At 38.1% G+C, this 18721-nt stretch overlaps 1 protein-coding gene across 1 annotated transcript in view; it reads right to left on the bottom strand.

The window, feature by feature from the left end:
- Positions 1-4643: 4643 nt before the first annotated feature.
- The window catches only part of LOC134794707 (leucine-rich repeat-containing protein 24-like), a 52000-nt gene continuing 37922 nt past the window's right edge, over positions 4644-18721 (bottom strand). Inside the window, exon 2 of the mRNA XM_063766488.1 lies at positions 4644-6792. Coding sequence (XP_063622558.1) covers positions 5030-6766 — 1737 coding nt within the window. The 5' untranslated portion in view covers positions 6767-6792 and the 3' untranslated portion in view covers positions 4644-5029. The remainder of the gene's footprint in view (positions 6793-18721) is intronic.

The following is an 18721-nucleotide window of genomic DNA, read 5'->3' as shown; positions in this document are numbered from 1 at the left end:
TCGCAATCGAAGTGAAAAGCAGAGTGTACAACAAGGGCATAAATGTCAATTTTTACCCTCGTCTACTATTTTGGTCTTCGCTTCGCTCAGACCAAAAAATTGCCTCGGGTAAAAATGGGTCACTTTATGCCCTTGTTGTACAATCTACTATTGTCTTTCTCTGTCATTTTGACTTATGTACTTGTAAGAAAGGGATAAAACATAATTTCTCTAAATCAGGCCCGTAAAGTTTTATGACTAAGGGGTATATATACATTTTTAATTACTTTCACGTAAAGGTATGTATAACATTAGTAGATATATCTTTACAAAGCTAAGTTATAAAGTTAAGTTACAAATTGGTTGAATGTACCTACCTATAGCCTACCCTTTGTTTTAACTGAAATTTAGCATAAAATTTTATTCAAACATGTTGTTATGGAAAACACGAGGAAGGGTTGGACAGCGGCTTTTAGTTCCAAGTTTGCACTAAATTATGTTACATTTAAATAATTTCACAGTACCAGGAAATACTTAATATTGTTGGTTACTGCTTCTATTACACAAATTTTAGGGTAGAATTTCAATATTAGTACCTAGCTATATAGGAAGATACAAAGCAGAATTGATGACAATATTTAAGTACATATTTACTATTTAGCTGGACTGCTAGGTATTACAAAATACCTACCATAATAACTAGTCTGTTCACAACACCCTTTAGTTAGGAAGAGAAAATATATATTCACTATTTTTAATGCTATAAATAAAGTTACAATTTTATCTTAACATAACCATTATATTACAGCACTTACCTAACAAATAACCATTACAACACTCAACCTGTCCCTACAAATACAAAAGCTTTTTACAAAAATAATATCAAAGTGTCCTCGCCGCTAGAGTGCCCAACTTCACCTCATCACCCGGGACAAAAACACTAGGGTGACCATCTTCACGGCTATTAAACGGACATTTCCTCATTGGTTAAAAGCCTCGACCTTCCGTTTCATAGACCGTGATTTCTTACTTACGGCGCAATTCGAACAATATTTCTAAGATGTCACAGCGAGACGATACCGATCTGTCAGTGTCAGAAGTGACGTTTTTGGTTGAACAAATGTCACTTTTGACACCTGACAGATCGTTATCGTATCGCTGTGACATCTTATAAGAATTGTTCGAATTGGGCCGTTCTGTTTTTTGTCAGATACGAAATGGTAAAGGTTTGAGACAATATTGGTGGATTGGGAAAGAATGTCTCCTTATAGAGTGAAATCTTTTAGAGCTCGGGCGAAATTGAATTACTTATCTTCCTTTAGAAGTGTCGTATTTTTAGTAATATTAAAGGGAGACTCTGGCGGGGACTCATCATTAATCTCTTTGAGTGTCTAGTTCTTATAGCGATTTTGACTTACTATTGGAAGGGTTGTGATTTTAGCAGTTTGTGTGTACGAGAGTACATTTGTATCGTGGGAACATGAAGTCAGTAGATTAATTTTTAACAAGCTGAAACGTCTGCGAACGATGCTAGCATAAACTAAATTTAAAAGTGGAAAAGTTACTGTCTTTGATGAGACTTGAACTCACAGCCTCTGGACCTCTGGGCCTCAAGGCTACTTATATAGGAATCGAATCAATAGGATACTTATATAGGTACGAACGGATTTCTGCCCGCGACGTTGTCTGCTTGGAATAATGATGACAATTGTTAATAAAAAAACACATTAGATCAACGGAACCCTAAAAAGTACCTAGTATCGTTGTATGTAGGTACTAGTAGGATTAAAATAGCGACGTAAAAAAGTCGAACCACCCGAGAAAATTATTTTTTAGGGTTCCGTACCCAAGGGTAAAGACGGGACTCTAATACTAAGACTCCACTGTCCGTCTAGATCCGTCTGTCCGTCTGTCTGTCACCAGGATGTATCTCATGAACCGTGATAGCTAGAAATTTTTACAGATGATGTATTTCCGTTGCCGCTATAACAACAAAAACTAAAAAGTACGGAACCCTCGGTGGGCGAGTCCGACTCGGACTTGTCCGGTTTTTTTATTAATATCAAAAGAACTGATACACATCAATTCATACATCGGATTCTAGGGGCAAATTGTATGACGGATAGGGATCCCGTCATACAATTTGCCTTCCTAGAATCCGATGTTTGCGTGACATCATTATTGGGATTTTACTATGTGCTTTTCCAATTAAAAGCCTGCAAGGCATAGGTAGGTCACATCATTATGGGAGGTCACGATACACCTCTTGCCGCAAATCTTCTCAATCGCCAATTACCTCATCTCATCAGATCGATAATTATTCATATAGCCTCTGAGACCCAGAAGCAATTGTTTTCTTTTTGAAATTGGAACCCTTAGTTACACAATAAAAGTTCAAAAAGATTTTGGAATATGTACAAAAAATTGTACGGGGGGACTTAGGAGGATAGAAGGCACAAATGAATGTTACTTTATTTAATGTTACTGAAACTCAAGGAATAAAATAACTAACTGGAATAAAATAACGGTATTTTTCTTCTTAATTACCTACTAATTAGACTTTCCAAAGCAAACTTCGCAACTGTTAGACTAACTTAAATACTGCAATACGAATACAGAATAACCAATACTACGTTAACAATTTCCGGAAAACCGTTTATTAGACCGAACTGTTTGGATTCGATTTTCCGTGCACTATAAAAATAAGCTTTCCCAGCTATTTCCTTTCTGTTAGACGACCATTCGCGATCACGTCACAGATTGTATAGCAACTGACGTGGGGAAACGTATGTGCTTTTAAGAAATTGATTTCGTTACATTTTTCTTAGTTCGTTAGTGTAAAAATGTGTTGTGATATCGGACACGGGCTTAGAGCATTTAATAACTGGAGCCGCCTTTAAGAGCTTACCCCTCTGCCGAAAACCTTCCACAATTGCGCAAACTTTTGTATGGACTGACATGGCTATTTGTACGTTACGTAGAAATCATGTAGAAATAGCAATATATTTGATGTCCCCTCCCCCGCAAAAATCGGCAGACTGTTTTGTACAGAATAAAATGAGAGCCATGACGTCTCCAGTTACTAAATGATCTAAGGACATGGGCAATGTACAAGGTTTACTGCCCGATTCGAACTTTAAGATACGTCAAATATTACGTCTAGATATGATATGGATTAGATATCTCTGTGTCGAAAGTGCCTTTTTGTTTGAAGAAACGTCACTTTTGACACTGACATATCTAATCCATATCGTATCAAGGCGTAATATTTGACGTATTTTAAAGTTCGAATCGGGCCGTAATTAAATTGGACATTGGTAGGGATGGGAAAAGTGACCGTTATTGGAGAAATATGTTGTCTTCGAAAAATTGTCTTGTTTCATGCAATAGCGTTCTTTTAATGCGTCAAAATACAACACAATAGTGGCTTTAAAGATAAAGATAAGATAGATAAGATAAAAAAAGTTTAAAAAACAAGGAAGATGAAGAGATAATGTAATAAATGATGCGAAAACCAAACTGTTACTGTTTGGTGGTAACTGTTGTTACCAAACTGTCACAAAACGGTCCCTTATATCAATAAATGTACCTAAGTTCGAAAAAACTGGCATTTTGTTATGATAATCACTAAGATTTTTTTTGCTAGGCAAACAAGACGCTACATGGATATTTTTAGCAATCGAAGTTTTTCCTAAGAATATTATTTTGTGTTGATATCAAGAAAATATAATAAGAATCATTTTTTATAAGTATGACGTGTAAAATCAACAAACTTGACATGTTGTTTTATTAATTTGTCAAAAAATTTGTCTTTAATCCGTTATGTAGGTACCTAGTTTAAAATATTTCCATAATTTCTAAAACGATTGGATGTGCCCATTTTACTTGTTTGTTTATTGACATTCTGCTATTATATTGCCAATGAATAACCCGTTCCAATTTTACTTACGCTATTTTGGACGTCGTATGTAGCCCGTAGCAGCAATTTTCCCGATGTGGTGGAAGTTGTTTTTGTGTAAGTATCAGATTAGCACTATTTACTTCATTTAATGTAATGCAAATATGTTACTGATGCATGGAAAAGCAATGTAAACTGAAGAAAAATAAAGTTTTCCTTGTTTGTATTTTTAGTAGGTATTGTGTTGCTTGTGCGTAACCCTCGCACACCTTTTATGGAGGCGTTTTTGGGAAGGGAATGATGATAGGTACACATTTCATGTTAATAACTTCTACATGTCATATCAATTTTAAATTTCTAGGTATTCATGTTTAACTGTAAAATTCACGAGAGACTCAAACATCAAACTGAATCAAACATAAGTACCTACGTAGGTAGGTACTATTAAAAATATGTTAAATTTGTTACTCGCGTAATTGTAGTAGAATATTGCTCGACATGCTTCGGTCCATTTCGAGGAACGTGTCTGAAATAAGCCGTTCGTTAATCGACTAAAATTACGTGAGTTATTTTATACGTATTCATTTTCTGTAAATTCCATGTAGATATTTTAATGTACTTGTTATAAGTAATAGTACTAAAGCTTACTCTAGAGTTAAATACACCACTAATATAAAAATCAAATTGATAAACCAATTTTTTTTAAGACTTAATACATTGGATTCCTAGTAGTAGGAGGAAAGGAAATTAAATTATGCAACCACTCTTTTAATTCAATCTTTTTTATTCTCTCATCCGATTTAAAGCAACAGTTTTCGATCAAAAATTCTTACAAATATAGCTTAGGATGTAGCTTTACATTTACAATACTGTATAGTAAAAGTAGCTTTAGACAGTTCTTAAACTAACGCGGATAAAAAAAAGTATCGTTCGTATACTAGCTATGTACTCGTCAGTCCTATTTCACTTACAATAAAATGACACTTGTTAAAAAACATTAGTAAAATTAACAACATCTACAAAAGTGATATGTTAATAGTGTTAATTATCAAAGTAACTTAAATAACAGGCGTATAATACTATCTCAACAACAAACTCTCGGATAAAATATGCAAAATAAACAATGATGATGGTTCAAACTTACTAACTAGTTTATAGAGCGGTAAATTCAGTGGAAAAGGTCGAAAGGGGTAAGGGCGCGGGGGTATCCTTACTATCTACATTGGCACCAGGGAGGGACCAAGTGGAGCTGCCGGCAGCCGTGATCCTCGGTCCCATGTTGTCGTAGGCTGACTTCAAGAAGCATGTGCGGCTTCTTCGAGGCAGCGTGGCCCCGCCACCGAGCAAGTCAGGATACTCATCGTTATGACCCGAGACTTGCACGGATATAAAGATGTTCCCATAAGGAGCGGGCAGAGCGAACTCGGCCGGCGGAGGCGGGAATGAACCAGGCGGGCCTTCAATAGTTATTTGAACGGGCTCTAAACACCGCGTGTCCTCGCTTTCCATCGACATAGATCGATCTAACATCTCAAACCCGTATGATGAGCCTCCACCGCTTGTTCGGTCGCAGCTGACGGCTAGGGATGTATCGAGAAGCTTCTTCTCTTGGTCAGTGAAACTCCTACTCGGCGGCATTCTTTGGCGTTTGGTGTTCCAACAAACACAAGCTGCTACGAATCCTAATGCCACCATGCTTAACATGGATCCTGCCACCATGAAGAGCGTTGAGTAGTCTGGAGCGACGCGAGCAGTGGCTGTGCGCGCTTTAGGTAAGACTAAGGTCAGATAGGCAGTGGCTTCCCCTACCGAACTTTTTGCACTACATTTCCACTCACCAGAAAGTTCACTCGTCACATTAGTTATGGTCACGTTGATCCATTGCGCACTTTTGTTTATGATATCGTCACTAAACTCATTAAAATAATTACTTTGATATCTATTTATAACAATCTCACTATGATTTATCGTGTCGTTTTGGACTTCAGTGTCTTGCAGGTACCATGCTACTATGGGTTCGGGATCGCCACGACTGAAGCATCCAAACCGTATGTCAGCACCGGACTCCGTTCTAATAACTCTTGGACTCGATACAGCAATAGGCGGACAAACCATTTCTTCCCCTTTGATAGAACGCCATGACACTTGAGAAACATTCTCTGGACCACTACAGATCACTTCTTCGTTCCCAAGATTACTGTTCAGAAACCATTCATGGAACCGTCTTAATCTACAATCACAATACCAAGGATTCTCTGAGAGCGTCAATGTTTTCAAAACGGGGAGGTTGAATGTATTTTCTTGTACATAAGTCAGTAAATTTTGATGCACATGCACAGTTTCTAACGCCCGCAAATTCACCAAAGCAAACTGGTGTATACTACGCAAGCGGCATCTGGAAAGTTCTAGTTTCTTCAAATGTAGCAGCGGCGGAAACTGCTCCGCAATTAGTGAGCTCAAAGGGTTGTCGTTAAGCACCAGAAGTCTCAAGCGGACGTTTCCCCGGAACGTGTCAGGTGACAATTGCAACAATTCGTTTTGAGACAGGTCTAGTTCGACTAAAATACGGAGCTCTCTGAAAGCGTTTGGACTCACGGAGCGTAGGTTCGTTGAGCTTAGATTCAATCGTTGCAAGTTTAACAATTCTATGCTCGCAAATGCATCTTGTCCGAGCACTTTCAATGGGTTTCCATGTAGATCTAGTACTTGGATGTCCGCCGCTAGATGAGGTATTTTTTCGAGGCCGGCGGTTACGCAGGAGGCGGTCTTCTTCCCGGACGACCATTTGCAGTGGCACTGCGCGATGTAAGCGCAGTTGAGCCAGTCGCTTCCAGCCTGGTTTATGAGCATGAGGATCCAGAACCCCTGCCATAATGCCCGAATGCCCATTTCATAGCAGAACCTTTGACGTTTACCTGTAACAAAACGAAAGCTTTTAGCGAGGGTCGATCAAGTGTGCTCTCCTTCACGTAGTTAATTGGCCTTCGGTTTTGAGGGCCTTTTGCGCACGGGGAGTTTGAAAGGCCCTTGATTATATAGGGTAATTAATAGTAGCTCACCGTGGCGTGTCATACTGACCTATCTACGTACGTGACTAATGAAGATCTGTCATTAGATAGGCCCATCTGTAATTATGATTGACGTGAGAACAACAAAGGAGTTGAGACGTCTATGTTTCGAATACGGCTCAAAGGGTTTCGAGGTTTGTTATTGCGTCACTCTAATTAGTTGCCTGTTTGTATCCGATACGGTTTTCGGGCCTCGGGACATATTTGCTCTCTAATGAAATTATACCGGGTCTCGACAATGTGCGCTCTAGTGTAAAATAATATATTCGCAACTATTTAAAATAAACAGACTCTCATGTGGTTGTTTGTTAAGTATAATATTCTAATATAATATTTCAGTGTAAATCTAAACATGTTTTTGAATATTAATTAATTAATTAATGGGATCCTTTAGAGTGTTTTTATAACATGTGTAAAAACATTGCTGTTCGTTTTAATTAAGTAGACTATTTGTACCTTGCTCACCTTGAAAAATAAAATATTAATGTGTTAAAACGGCGAACCTAAGAAACTTGAATAGTATGTATGTGGACACCTAGTATTAAAATGGATGGATTAATCGTATCGTAGTATCGTGTTATTGTGTAACATCTACATGTTACATCATAACAACATTGAATTGAAATAGTAATCAAAAGCATTTTTTAAGTCTTGTATTACCTACGTAATGCTAAAAAAATATTCTTGATCCAGTATCCAATTTAGATGTCACAAATAAAAAAAAATAAGATACTTTTCAAAGCAAATCTAATTCGGTTTAATCTGATTATTCAAATTGAAACTGAAAAAAGTATCAGCTTTAAAAGCCTTCTTTAAATATTCACGTCTATCTTTGGTCCCTAGGTAACCTAGGTTTCAGCCCTAATGCACAAGGCACCTAGATTACCTAGACTAATACCGCAGCCAGGATTAATTGGGGTATTTGACCGGAGGAGAAATTTATGCCGGAATATTATTAAATGTCCACCCACGAGATTAGTTTACGTGTTCAAATTGAGTAAAACGTGCTTGCCTGCTCGACGCTAGCGCCATAGAAGACCTCTCTTAGATGAAATTTTAAATTCATTTCTAGATAAAATTTTATATTTAAAGTGCACGCCATCTTTTAAAAAAAGAAATTGTAAGGAATATTTCTAATAAGAATCACGAGTTCTTACGATCCTTATAAGGGAAAGAAACTGTCCCACATTTCTATACATTTATTCGGTAATGGACCATTCCATTACCGTCGTACAGTCTTATGAAACTCAGTAATGGAATGGAAAAAAAACTATGGACACAGGGATTTCTCCAATCAGAATCTAAAACCTCACGATTCTGAGTAGAAATAATAAACTATATGCAATGTTCTAGCATTGACTTAAGGTGTATTCAGGTAGTTTCATAAATAGGGTAATCCCGAAAATCATTTAAAAATCACTCATATACTCCGTTTTAATAAGTCGTTTTTCGGAATCATCCGCCACTTTTTTTAGTATTTTTTACCGTTTATCGCAACATTTCTGCGCAGGGGGCCAGTCAAGATGCCAATTGTTGATAAAAACGCCAATAGAAACTTAAATAATGTAGGTATGGAAATAGTCACATGACTTCGTAGCATGTGTCATGTTTCTGAATACATGTCATCTCAATACGTTTTCTAATATTTAGGCGTTTGTCGATGCACGATTTTCATTTTGGCTAGGCCCCCAGTAGCATAAAAAAAACAGATGCCACATCTAGTTAAGTCATCTGGATAATGCAAATAAATCCAACTTAATACAGTTAAGACTTAAACCTAATTGTGTGTCTAGACCGACTTATTAACCTTTATTAGCTACGTACTTAATCACGCTTATTTTTGGCAGAACGCTTAGTGTTTGTCATTAGTACTAACTTTATTTTATTGTCCGTTTAAACAATTAACTAATTTAATACTAAAATATTGGTCCATTTTGTTTAATTTCTAATTAAATATTTATTCTCTTTTTAGAGTCGACATAGTTACTCTGAGATATTGTTATATTAAGTAATTTGTATTTATGTTTGTGTATGTAATAGCCCTAATTTATGGTTCACTAGAGAACTTCGTGAAATGTAATGTCCAATTATGTCAAATTAATAGAAGATATATTGCTATTTTATTACAAAAGGGTTTATTGTAGTAGTACAGTATATTTCGTGTGTGTGGCGTAGCGTTAGAAAGTTTATTTTTATCATAATTTCTCTATCAAAGTTTGTCCTTATTAGTTATGCCATACCTATTCATAATTTTTTTGACGCGTTTGATGATGTATGAATAACAACAAAATATTGTGGCTTTTAAAAATACATGAATGTCTAAACAAGCGTTACGCAGCGTACTACGTAGGCGAACAACACGCGAACGCGAAGCGAAGCGATGCGGCGCGGGGTGAATCAATCCTTTGATACCTATAGAAGTGTCCTACGTGAGCGATCTCGTTGCGAACGCGAACGCCTTGGGCCCGCCGCGCCGCACAGCGCCGCGTCGCGATCGCGAGTTGTTCGCTTAGTGTTACACGCCGTGGTTGCGACTTACGACGAAATGCACGCAAGTTTGTCAGATACTAAAGTGATACCTATGATGTTGATGTATCTGACGCAATATGTTGGTTTATTTGTCTGCCTGTGATCACGAACGTGACGTCACGTTAGAAACGTCAGGCCAAATAAAATAATAAACGTAAGTCCAGTATCAGTTTTAAAATTATAACTATCCAATCATTTCGTTACAAATGTTGTACTAAAATGACACATCTGTCGGACAAATTGAGTCAATCAAACTGTTATTTTACAAAATATATGAAATATAAAAAAAAAGAAAATTTAGCAGTTAGCGAGATCTGAACGCATCGGAAATTATCAATTACTAAGCTACGCTGCGTTTGCTACGGTACTGTAGCTCGTAGTTTTCACGCTATGTAGCGAAAAACGTCTGTAGCCCGGAGGCTTATTCAAATAGTAATTTCTTGTTATATATTTGTAATGCATATGATCTGTCTGCTGTTTCAACTACAATTAAACCTCTGCTAAGTACAGAATACTGAAAGATAATTCGTTGTAATAACAAACAATAAATAAAAAAGAAAAGAAAAGTTCCTTGTAAACTCGTAAAAACAATTGCCGCTCTATAGCCAAACTTATTGCTAAACTTGCTAACAACCGTAAGCTCCAGCAAAAAGCATGCTTAAAGCCTTTTTCGTTTCATTACGCTTTATTAAAGCTCTTTCGGAAAATCGAGCTAAATTAAATCAGGCCCAACAGCATTGCGCCTGGCGTAACGCCAAGTGATGAGGTATTGAAATAAAAGAACTTAACTTCATGTTATTTGTAAGGCGTATATGTCCTTCTGGACATGAGGAGACGGGCCTTCACATTAATATTGTTTTAGAGGCATTGCATTGGCTTCCTATAGGTACGTGAGGCGAATGCCTGACGGTCATTGTTGGAGTTTTCAGTTGTAAAGAAAGGTGGAACAAATCGAAAGTCAGGTACTCTTTTAGTCGTTGAGCTTGTTTTGTTTTTAATAATGAGGGTTCTGTATCTAAGGAATTCAAATGGAGCCAATAGTTTGCGACTCATAATGGACCACCATGGAGCGTCAAAACGAATGTAAAAGTTTTCAAAAAGTTCTAGAAATTTTCAGGTAAAAGTCACAGGAGTGGAGGGGAAAATTTTCATTATGGAAATGTATTAAATGAGTCCCAAACTAAGCATTGGTACTAGGCGACGATAAATATATTTATGTATAGATAAATATATAAGTAAATAAATCATTCAAAATTCAGGAACAAATATTTGTGATAAGCATACACACAGAAGCCCTTGCCAGGATTCGAACTCGGGACCTGCTTTGTAGGCAGAGGCACTACCGACTAGGCTACGAGGAAAACGGCAATTAAATCACGTTTGTTGTATGGGAGCCCCACTTAAATATTTATTATATTCTGTTTTTAGCATTTGTTGTTATGGCGGCAACAGAAATACATCATCTGTGAAAATTTCAACTGCCTAGCTATCACGAGATACAGCCTGGTGACAGACAGACAGACAGACAGCGGAGTATTAGTAATAGAAACCGTTTTTACCCTTTGGGTACGGAACCCTAAAAAAACATTAACATATAGGTATAAATATTTCTTACTTTTCCCGCCATTCGTTATAAAATACGTCCTACGTTTCATCCTACGCCGCCATTTCCTTTTTCTACCCCTTGTTGTCCTTTGTCCCTTTCCCTATTTTAGGTAAATGACAATTGGGAAGTTCATTGACCTCGTTAGCCTCCAACCCTTACACAGACTACGCAGGAAGTTGAAGATACGCCACTCGCATTTAATTAGATACGAAAGTAATTAGCAATTATCTATTATAATAGGTAAACCAAACCTAAAACGTGAATTTCCAACTAAATACTTGTAGGTATGTAATATATTATTCCATTGACCAATCTATCACCCAATCATCCTAATCTGCAGTTTGGTACAATCGAACTGTTATTAAGGTATTTAGGTACACAGAATGATTTAGTTATATCAAGTTATGAAACAGAAAGAGTTGTTCCATAGAAAACATTAACATATTTAATAATTATTATTGATTGTCCTAAAGTAAAGTAACGTATAAAACTCATTTCGCATAATTATTATTGTGCTGAAAGCTGAAACTATTCACATTCCTGAAAAATTATAAAACTAACCTAACCTACTCTCTTCTACACAACCTAGGCAAAATATTTTCAAAAATACTTTTTGTTTTAGCTGGAGAATAATTATGCGAAAAGAGTTTTATGCGTAACATTACATTATAGGCCAATCAATTATTATGCGACGAGATAGGCACCGGCACGCGTGCAAGGGTTTTACATGCAATGCGACCGGCCGACCGGTCTGGGCTAGTGGGTAACTGGGTAGTGACCCTGCCTGTGAAGCCGATGGTCCTGGGTTCGAATTCCGGTAAGAGCATTTATTTGTGTGATGAACACAAATATTTGTTTCTGAGTCATGGGTGTTTTCTATGTATATAAGTATGTATTTATCTATATAAGTATGTATATCGTCGCCTAGCACTCTAGACGGTGTTTAGAGCAATTATTTCATGAAACCGATGCTGCCAAAAATACGGGGTTGCGGGGGACGAGGTGAGCGAGGTCCCGTGCCGTGATTGGTCCGTTCAGAGACACGGACGTCACACAAAGACACTTTCGACTCGAAAATGGAGTAATACTACCGTATGCGTGGCAGAGGGGGTAGAGCTACTATGCTCAGTCTGGAGGATATCTTGTCTGTGCCTAGCACCCATAGTACAAGCTTTGTTTAGTTTAGGGTTAGGTTGATCTGTGTAAGATGTCCCCTAATATTTATTTATTCAAAAAAAATGCGTGCGTGCCCCGCTCCGTGGCTCCGTGCACCCGCGCCATCTAGCGGACGTCCTTATGTAATCTGTATTTTCACTATCACAGCCGTATCATGGCGACACCGCGCTTTTCGACGGAATTGAATGGAAACGACCATTAATTCTAATAAACGTCACGACTGAGACATGTGAACTCGTGGGGTTTCACCTTAACAACCCCAAAACGTCGTATGTCCACACCAATTTCAAATACGGATACGATGTTTTTCAATCAACACACCATTTTCATAGTGTTCACGAAATAGCCGTAGCTGTTTTAAGAGGACGGACGTTTGTACGATTGTGAATGGATATAGGCCTTTTTAGAAATGAAGATAAAATTGCTAGTGGCAGAATGTTCAGTAATTGGGTCACTGATACAACGTTAATCCTAGGAAGTAATAAAAGTGTTCGGAAACACCTTAGGTTTGGTATACATTTTACAAATTCATTGGACAGCCATATTATTCGAAAATATAAGTACCTATTTACCTATTACAGTCATAAAACTCTGTTCAATGACATAAACATAAAAATGTTAACTCAAATTTATTGAAAATATATATCAATCATATTTTAAATTTATATGCGTGAACAATATAGCAATAATCAGAGAGCGGAGCGAGCGAGATTCGGTTTCTGCCTCTCTATCACTCTTGCATATTCGAGCGATAAAGAGGCAGATAACTAAATTTCGATTTCGCGTTTACCGGTAGGCCCTTGTTAACAAACCACCTTGATGCATCAATGTCATATTTTATTGTCTGTATATTTTATTGTTGTCGACATACATAAAAAACTTGTCAAAAACAGTTTAAGGCACAGTTGTATAAGTTAGTCTATTATGAATTTATTAGATTCGGTAGTGCTGAACTCTGGCGGCAGAACATTGCAGTAATATCCCCTATTTCTGTTTACTTATTTTTTTATTAGTAAAATATAACCGAAATATTATTGTCGAAGTCGCTATGGAGTCTATATGCAGCCGTATTGTATTATAATATTTTTTGTTAGAATTACATGTCATTACCCGATAAAAAATGTTACTCCTATCGTTTTTTAATGTTTACATTATTTTTTGTGTAAATTACCAAGCATTTTTATAAATAAACAATTATATATTATAATTATTAAGAATCATTGAGGTGTTACAATGTTGTATTAAAAAAAACATCCTATATGTGACTTAACGTCATAATAACGTCACCAGCACCAGAATTTTGCTCTCTGGCAATAATCAATTTAATGAAAGGTAATCGTTTTACCAAAATCTGGGACATATATTATACCCGAGTTAACGTTTGTTCCATTTCACCCAACTATTTCCGTCAAAATATCCAGGGAACGCAGCTAATTTCAAATGCATCGACATACTACGGCAAAACAAGCCAGAAAATTCGATTCATGTAACTAAACTGCAAGTTACATGCCAAATATGCGACGGAAAATCCAACCAATTCTGATACGATTGGCCCGGACTAACTAACCTCCAAAAACGAGAAAGTTCTGAAAGTACGCGTCTAGGCAGTCTAGGTCGCGTTGTTCCTACAGGATAACATCGGTAGCGTGATGGTTTGCAATCCGGATCCGAAATGTATGATATCCGGATCTGGATCCGGATCCGCGGATCTTCCCATACATTTCGGATCCGTCGTGCAAACCCTAAGCGTGATCAAAATCTAAAGATATTATTATATCGTCAGACTAACTTCCTTCTGCGATTTAATACAGTCACCTGCAATAATATGTTACTTTTCGAAGGCCGCAATAATATGTGACACGCTCTTATGGGTCTACAAATAAGATCATAATCATAATCATAATCATAATCATTTATTGCAGCCATGGTATTATTACAAGGTGTTCTTATTTAAGCCAGTACATACATGGACCCATGGATCGTTTCAGATGTGTGGCCTTCGTTGTGTTATATTATTGCAGGTGACTGTACCTACGCATAAAAGTAGTTAAAAACTGGCACCCGCTTTAGACGTTGAATTTCAAAAAACTTAAGAGTCTGTTCGGGAAGAGAAATGATTATACATTATAACGACGAGTGTAGAAGAATAGAATAGGAAAACCGTTGGTAGATCGGCAGGATCATCTTCTACCGTTGCACTTGTGTTTTCATTAAAATCCCTATTTGAGGGTAGATTCACATGTGGGCGATAAAATAATAACAATAATCGTCGAGATAGCCGATAGTTGGTTTTAATTAACAGTAACGATTACACATCAAAATAACTTAAGATCACTTCGATTTAAATGGATTATAAACATCAGTTATAAAGCAACGTGGCGATCCCAGAGATGACGTCACGTCACCACCGCTCTGCTCGATCGCCTTAATCATCATGACTGCCAGGCCGGTCATTCCGCCCTGTTTATATAACAACCAACCACCTGTCACTGGCCAGGTGACAGCTCCGCAACGCCATCTCTGATATCACCCAGGCAAAACTACCTGACGTTTCTTAGGTTACAAATCGATTAATCATGGTTTAAGTATTGTTATCACTCCGACAAATACATTCCACGACTCTTCTCTTTCCGCACAGACTCTATTATTCTGTAGATGTAGGTAAATTCTTAAAATAACCTTGAAATAATATTCAGCTACGGCAGGTTTTCTTTTTTTCTGGAACTAAAATTCTATTCAACGAATTCTCGGTCCAAGCCCCTGACTCCTAACAACCGAATCAAACGTGAAAGGAAAACTATTTTCAAAGCGACCCGTCACAAGTGCGATAAGGACGGCATTATCGAATACTTTTCAACCGTGTTATGTAGTTGAGTAATAGCTCGTGTGACTGAATTCGACGGGCTGCTTAAAGGACGTTATTGGAGTGTGGAGTGCAGGCGAGTCCAAAGCTTAGGCAAACTGGTAAAAAACTTATGTATAACCCAGCCAAATAAAGGATTTCAACTCGGAATGAGAAATTATAAGCTCGTCTACATTCCCAATATGGCGTTCTAAAAGTTGTCTCAAAAGTCAAAGAAAACATGTCCGGGCCGGAAGTTATTTAAGGTTAAAAATCGAGGTATTCAGGATAAAGTAATCGTAATATTCGTAATTACACTCGATTTTTTTTCGAATTCTGAAATCTGACAAGACGTCACGTCAAATAAAATTATTACATTTGATTTTGATATTATTCTACATTTCTTATTTAATTTTGTGTAATATATCTAAATTATTAGTGATATACACCAAAAAAGTTAAAAAATAACTAATAGACGACGACGACGGAGGAGACGGTGATGAAATAGCACCATCACAGCCACAAACATCCTCAGCAACAAAGGAACTATGCCCGGTATGCTTTTGTGAATATAAAAAGAAAGGTTTAAAGAGACATATCCTCATAGCCCACCCTGGATACCTTAGTCAACCTACCACTTTGATTCAAAATGCAGGGCAAACTGATGAAATAATTCATGCACCTGATGCATCCGTCAACCTAACACAAATACCAGGCTCCAATTTCACCACGGTGACAGGTGCGACAATTGTAAAACATCACGTTGCTGACGTCACAGGCATCCATGGGCTACGGTTACCGCTTACCATCGGGCGGGCCGTATTCCTGTTTGCCACCATCATTGTTTTATTAAAACTTTATTATATCGGAAAAAAACAGATATTTCTCTTGCTAAGTTTATGACAATTGTCACAAAAACACTACAATTGTCACGAAATTCCGACATATAACTCATTACCTGTCAAGAATTACCTACAATTCTTCTAAATCTTGACAATTGTCAGAAACTTCGCAAAAGAAATATCTGTTTTTTTCCGATATAATAAAGTTTTTTTTAATAAAACTTAATAATAATAATAACTCCACGGCCGACTTCGGCCACGGCGACTGCTGTCAACTCCGTTGCTGTCGCTGGTGTGCTCGCAAGTGGCTGATGTAGCCGATCTTGTTAGTAAAAGTTCGCGAACATTGCAGGCATGTGAGCACACCGTTTACATAGTTATAGGGTATTGCCGCAGGTGGTCTGGCTTTTATTCTATCACGCTTGGCATCAAGCTCTAAGCGCCGCTGAGATTCAAAATCGGTTATCTTGGCATTTATTGCAGCCCGCCATTCCGTACGCATGGCTGCCTGCTGCTCCCATCGCGAGGGCTCTACGCCACACTTTTTCATGTGACGCTTAAGCACATCTTTGTACCTAAGGAATTGGCCGCCCTGTTTCCGCTTGCCCTCCTCAAGCTCAGAATAGAAGATGTGCTTAGCCACACGCCGGTCGTTCATCCGCGAAACGTGACCGCACCACCGAAGCTGACGTCGCATGAGGTATACCTCGATTCCACCCACATTTGCTCTACGCAGCACTTCGGTGTTCCGAACACGATCAGACCATCGGATCTTCAGTATCTTACGTAGGCATCTGAGGTGGAATCGATCCAGCATACGAATATGGCGGCGATAAATTTTTTGAAATTGAAATTGAAAATCTTTATTTCAGGTCTGTCGACCCATATTCTGTTAGTATACACGGTGCTTAAAGTATGTTAGTTGAGTACATAAATTGTAAAATCAATAAATTAAATTAAAATTAAATTACATTAAAAATAATAAAACAATTAAAATCTAAATCAATTAAAATACAATAAAAAATATAAAATAAAAACACAAATCATTCTACTTAACATATTGCCATACTGATTTGACTTGCCCAACCCAGTAATTTTGAATTGGACAGTCGAATCTGTCTGCAATCAATTTCAGAATGCTGTTGTGGCTATTTCTTACCCGATTCAAGATGGATGCAATTTTTTTGCGCATGATTGCATAGAAGTCATCCGTTCGGGCCTCAGCAAACATGCCTGAAGCACTGCACCACCTAGGTAGCCCCAACAGCATTCTGAAGGCATTATTATACTGCACTCTTAGGGCATTATAAGCTCGTCTAGTATACTTGACCCACAGGCCGCTCGAGTAAAATGATTGGCTGTAGGCTTTAAATAGCGCAATTTTTACCTCTGTAGAGCACTTCGCGAACCTGCGGGCGAGCATATTACTCCTCACTGATAATGCCCTACGCTCTCTTTCTATGTCTTGGTCATCACAGAGATCCTCAGTAAGTATGTGACCAAGATACTTAAAACTTTGCACAACTTGCAGCACAACCCCTCCAAGAGTAACGGGAGGTACAAAATATGGCTTAATTTTACCTGCTTTAAAGACCATAAATAAATGGTCCACGTTTCAGCAGAGTAAAGGAGGTTAGGCAACACGACTGCCATGTACACGGAGATCTTAGTGGCCAATTTCAAGTCGTGTGAGCTGAGAATCTTGTGATCTAGCCTACCGAAAGCTGCTGCCGCAGCCCCGATTCTGCTGTTAACTTCAGCATCAAGATCGCACTTGGAGGTTATCGTGCTCCCCAGATAGCGGAACTTGTCAACCTGCTTCAGCTGGTCCTCGCCGAGTCTGACGACCAGTGTCTGTTGACTGAGCACGTCCAGAGACATCACTTCAGTCTTCTTGACACTGATCTTGAGCCCAAATCTGCGGCAAGACTCGTCGAAACTGGACATGAGCTGTTGCATGCCGTCTGGGGACTCAGTCACAAAGCACAAGTCGTCTGCATACATGATCTCTGTGATCACTGCGTATGAGACTTTTGTGCGTGCTTTGAATCTGGCCAGGTTAAAAATGTTGCCGTCAGTGCGATAGCGGACGCGAACACCTAATAAAACTATGATGGTGGCAAACAGGAATACGGCCCGCCCGATGGTAAGTAGTAACCGTAGCCCATGGATGCCTGTGACGTCAGCAACAGTGATTTTACAATTGTCGCACCTGTCACCGTGGTGAAATTGGGGCCAGACTCTATCCAAAACTTATTCTTAAAAGGATTCAACTCAAGGCTCCTCAATAGTGAAGGTGGCACAGATTCAATTTGGAGAGAACGTTGGAAAAAACTAATCAATCTTCGCAGTAAACAATATAGTATCCCACAAGGAAACGTAGGCAGACATTTAGCTACACTCCTTGCTACAGAAATAAAAAAACTTACAAATAAACTACCATGAGAAGGACACTCTGGAAAAATATTCATTCTATGCAGTACAATATTACAGCGAGACCCTACGGTTAAATCAGGTCAGGATATTAGACGACCTCTTCAAAGAAGAATAGAAATGTGGCACTCAAATCAAATTTTTTCAGCAATCGAACTGATTGCTGAAACGCTACTCTGCAATTCAAAATTGACGTCAAAAGTTAAACAAAAACAAGACGACGACCACGCTGTCAGAATATTTAGTTGCCTCATGCTGCAAGGAAAAATCAGGCAAGCAAACAGATGGATATATGAAAGATCAGGAGGTGGAATCATGGACCCTAACGAAAAAATAGGAAATAAAACG

The sequence above is a fragment of the Cydia splendana genome, chromosome 11 (assembly GCF_910591565.1).
Source record: "Cydia splendana chromosome 11, ilCydSple1.2, whole genome shotgun sequence".
Classification (NCBI taxonomy): Eukaryota; Metazoa; Arthropoda; class Insecta; order Lepidoptera; family Tortricidae; genus Cydia; species Cydia splendana.
The sequence above is the reverse complement of the archived record's forward strand: the minus strand, read 5'-3'. Positions and strand labels throughout refer to the sequence as shown.